The sequence below is a fragment of the Tupaia chinensis genome, unplaced genomic scaffold (assembly GCF_000334495.1).
Source record: "Tupaia chinensis unplaced genomic scaffold, TupChi_1.0 Scaffold000355_1, whole genome shotgun sequence".
Taxonomy (NCBI): domain Eukaryota; kingdom Metazoa; phylum Chordata; class Mammalia; order Scandentia; family Tupaiidae; genus Tupaia; species Tupaia belangeri.
In genome coordinates, this window is record NW_006159850.1 from 12,742,464 (window position 1) to 12,746,269 (window position 3,806).

Genomic DNA, 3,806 nt, shown 5'->3' on the forward strand with positions numbered 1-3,806 from the left:
TTAAAAAAAAAAAAAAGAAGAAGCTTAAAATGGTTTTTAAAAAATTATATCTTAAAATTATGTTTTCTATCTTTTTAAAAAATATGTAAAGTGCTCACAGGTTTTTATTGATTCAATATATTTTAGTTTTTTCTTTTTTTTGGAGGGATTTTTATTGTAGGGCGTGTGCGCTCGCCAGAAAGACAGAGACAGACAGAAAGCGAGAAATCACCCCCCAGGGGGGATGGCTAGGCCACAATCCCCTCTCCTCCATTCTTCTCTTGGGATCTTGGGTACTCACACACGCCTGGCGTGAGTTTAAGCCACCAGGTCTGGCACTTGCACCATGGTCGGCTACGTGGGAGTCCAGCAACATAGCCGTTTCACCAGCCGCTGGTCCTGCACCAGGCATATTTTTCAAGTTGTCCCCAGGGCTAGGATTTGAACCAAGGTCAGCCATGTGGGATCTGGCTTTCTGAGCACAGGACTTAACTGCTGGGCTCAGAGGCTGGCCCACACATATAGCTGAAAGAATAATAATCAAATGAATACTCAAGTATCTACCAACCAGTTTAAGAACTAGATTAGTAGCACTCAGACATTCCCATGTGCTTTGCTGCTTTCTTTTTCTTCTTCTGAGTTTATCAGCTATAGAAATACAGTTTAATCAGTCTGAATAGTAAGCAGAAATAAGCTAATTAAGGAAAGATCAACACTACTGCAAGCCTTAGCCATGCTGGTCACTTAAGCTCCTGATTTCTGTAGGGTCTATATCCCCACCAGGTATCATTTCATAAGCTATGCAGTGGATTTTTGTGTTTTTTGTACTTCAAAAATAAGTTTACATGAAATAAAAGAGAAAAAAAGCTAGTTGGGTCTTTGTGCAGGCAGGATTGGTTTATTGGCTGTTCCCTAGAGTGTTGTCAGACTAGGCAACACCTTTTATTGGGAACCCTTGAATGTTGGTGTCTGAAAATGGGACGTAGGTGCGTTTATTCTTCCTGCTATGTTCAACTGGAAGTCTTTAGATTTCTCTCTTAATGAAAAGACAAGATATCTTTTTTTTGAGAGGATTTTGCTAAAGGGTGCGTGTGCTCGCCAGAGAGACAGAGACAGAGAGACAGAAAATGAGAAATCACCCCCCTGGGGGTTGGCCATACCTCAATCCCTTCTCCTCCATTCTCCCTTCGGGATCTTGAGCATGCATGCATGCACCCGGCCTGAGTTTAAGCCACTGGGTCCAGGACTCAAACCACAGTTGGCTACATGGGAGTCCAGCGACATAGCCATTATACCAACTGCTGTTCCTGCACCAGGCATATTTTTCAAGGGCTGAGATTTGAACCAAGGTCAGCCATGTGGGATCTAGCTGCAACTGGTATCTTTTGATTACTTTTGGAAGATACCCAAGAGGATATGGGAATACTAGTGTCTTTTTTGAGAAATGTATTAGTCGAATTAGAGTTTCCGTTCATTCATTCATTCATTCACTCAGCGAATACTTAAAAATCAATACAAGCAGGGTCCATATCCTCATGAGTGTAGAGCACAGCAGAGATTGCAGGCTTTAAATATAAATGGGGTGAACTGTGGAGCAGAAATAGGGACTGTTCTAGAGACCTAGGGGAGGGGAACTTAGCTGTCTTCAGGAGTAGGGATGACTTCCCTAAGGAAATGATGCTTTATTATAGTTAGGTGAAGAATAAAAAGTACTGATTTTTCTTCTTAAGGAAATGTCTCATCTTTATGTGAAAATCGTTATTCCTGTCTGACTGCCCTGTTATGTGATTGCAGGTGGAGAGTATAGTGAAGATGATGTAAATGAATTAGTGAAGGAAGATGAAGTGGATGATGAAGAGCAGACACAGAAAACCAAAGGGAAAAAGAGAAAGGCTCAAAGCATTCCTTGATGCTGCCCTCAAGCTCTTCGAAGTCAGGTGCTGTGTTCATAGCCACCACGACTTCGGGGGCTGGCAGTGGATTACTGCCAGTTTCTAACCCTTCTCTTGAAGGAAAACATCTACTGACGTTTTAGGAGTAAATGTTTGGTCTCTGGAAAAGCTTGTAAAAGTGTTTGAGCTTTAATTAAAGAAATCTTTTCAATAGGTATTATGTACACTCGGTTGAAATAAAACCTCAGTTGTTCCAAGGTGTGTACTCCATACTAGTCACTGTTGCTTTGCCTCTGAAAACCTCTTACCAGAGATACTCTGCACGCACAAACACACATGTGTAAGTTTCCTGCCCGCTCTCCTTTTTCTATTTTTTAAAGCGGTTTTTGCCATAGAACGTGTGCACTAGGCAGAGAAAGAGAGAGACTGAGACAGTAAGAGAGAAAGTGAGCTGGCCACACTGCAGTCCCTTCTCCATTCCCCTCCTGGGCTCTTGGGCACGCACGCACACACACCCAGCTTGATTTTCCGGCTGCCAGGTCCAGGACTTGAACGGTGGTTGGCCATGTGGGAGTCTGGAGATATAACCACTACCCCACCTGCTGGCCTTTCTACCCTCTATTTTTTTTTTTCTTTTTTAACAAAAAGATACAAATAGAAGCATATTTTGTGTATCATTTTTCACTTTCTTTTCATCTTGGAGATGGTACTATGGCACAGTACATTCAGATATACCTTGTTCTTTTCAGTGAGTGCATATTTATGACCTTAGACGAATAGGTTTTCCTAAATCTATGCCTTTCCTTGTTGAGGGATGTTTACATTATACCTAACATTTGCTATAACACAAAAGACTGCAAGTGAATATTCTTTGAATATATCTGTTGCATATATACAAATATGTAAGTGAAATTTGTAAAATTTTGATCTTAAGATTATATGGGCAGTTAAATTTTAAAACATAGATAGAAGCATAGACTTGGTCCTGAATTACACTCACCAGAAATGATGAAAATTCCAGCAGGTTACTTAGCTCTGATCAGGGCATCTTTTGTAGAAGTCTCTTTCACTTCAGTCGGTGTTTCTGTCTTCCTGGGCATTGAAGCTAAAAGATTATAGTTTATGAAAAGGAAGAAAAGAATTTTGCATGTTACATGATTTACCTGAAGCCAGAATAGTCTAAAAAGCAATTTACCCTTACAAGTATTGACCCAGTTCTGTTCCAACATTGATTTCATCAGAAAGTAGAAACATTGATTTCCCCCCCACCCAGAACTCTTAGAAGAAATAGTCCAAATATGTTTGAGGCTTTTCTCAATATAACATGTTCTCTTGGGAACCAGCAGTTGGCGTAATGGCTATGTCGCTGGACTCCCACGGAGTCGACCGCAGTTCGCGTCCCGGACCTGGTGGCTTAAAACTCAAGCCGGGCGCGTGTGCGTGCGTGCCCAAGATCTGAGAGAAGAATGGAGGAGAAGGGATTGTAGCGTGACCATCCCCCCTGGGGGGTGATTTCTCGCTTTCTGTCTCTCTGTGTCTCTCTGGCGAGCGCACGTGCCCTACAGTGAAAATCTCTCCAAAAAAAATATAACATGTTCTCCAGATGAGCCTTAAATTTATTTTTAAAGTCACTCTTTATAAAGTGACTTGTAGAGTGACTTTACAAAGTCCAAGATGTTGGGAGCAGCAGATGGCGTGATGATTATGTCGACTCAGACATAGTCGACCGTGGTTTGAGTCCCGGACCCGGCAGCTTAAAATTCACGCCAGGCGTCTGTATATGTGCCCCAAATCCTGAGAGGAGAATGGAGGAGAAGGGATTGAAGTGTGGCCATCCCCCCGTGGGGGGCGATTTCTCACTTTCTATCTCTGGCAAGTACACGAACACTATAGCAAAAATATCTAATAAAAAAAAAAAAAGTCCAAAATGTCTGG

At 41.9% G+C, this 3,806-nt stretch overlaps 1 protein-coding gene across 1 annotated transcript in view; it reads left to right on the top strand.

Moving 5' to 3' along the window:
• The window catches only part of CFDP1 (chromatin remodeling protein CFDP1), a 141,160-nt gene that overhangs the window by 8,918 nt on the left and 128,436 nt on the right, over positions 1 to 3,806 (top strand). The window contains exons 2-3 of the mRNA XM_006152635.3: positions 1,774 to 1,884; positions 2,404 to 2,410. Of these exons, the coding sequence (XP_006152697.1) occupies positions 1,774 to 1,884; positions 2,404 to 2,410 (118 nt within the window). The remainder of the gene's footprint in view (positions 1 to 1,773; positions 1,885 to 2,403; positions 2,411 to 3,806) is intronic.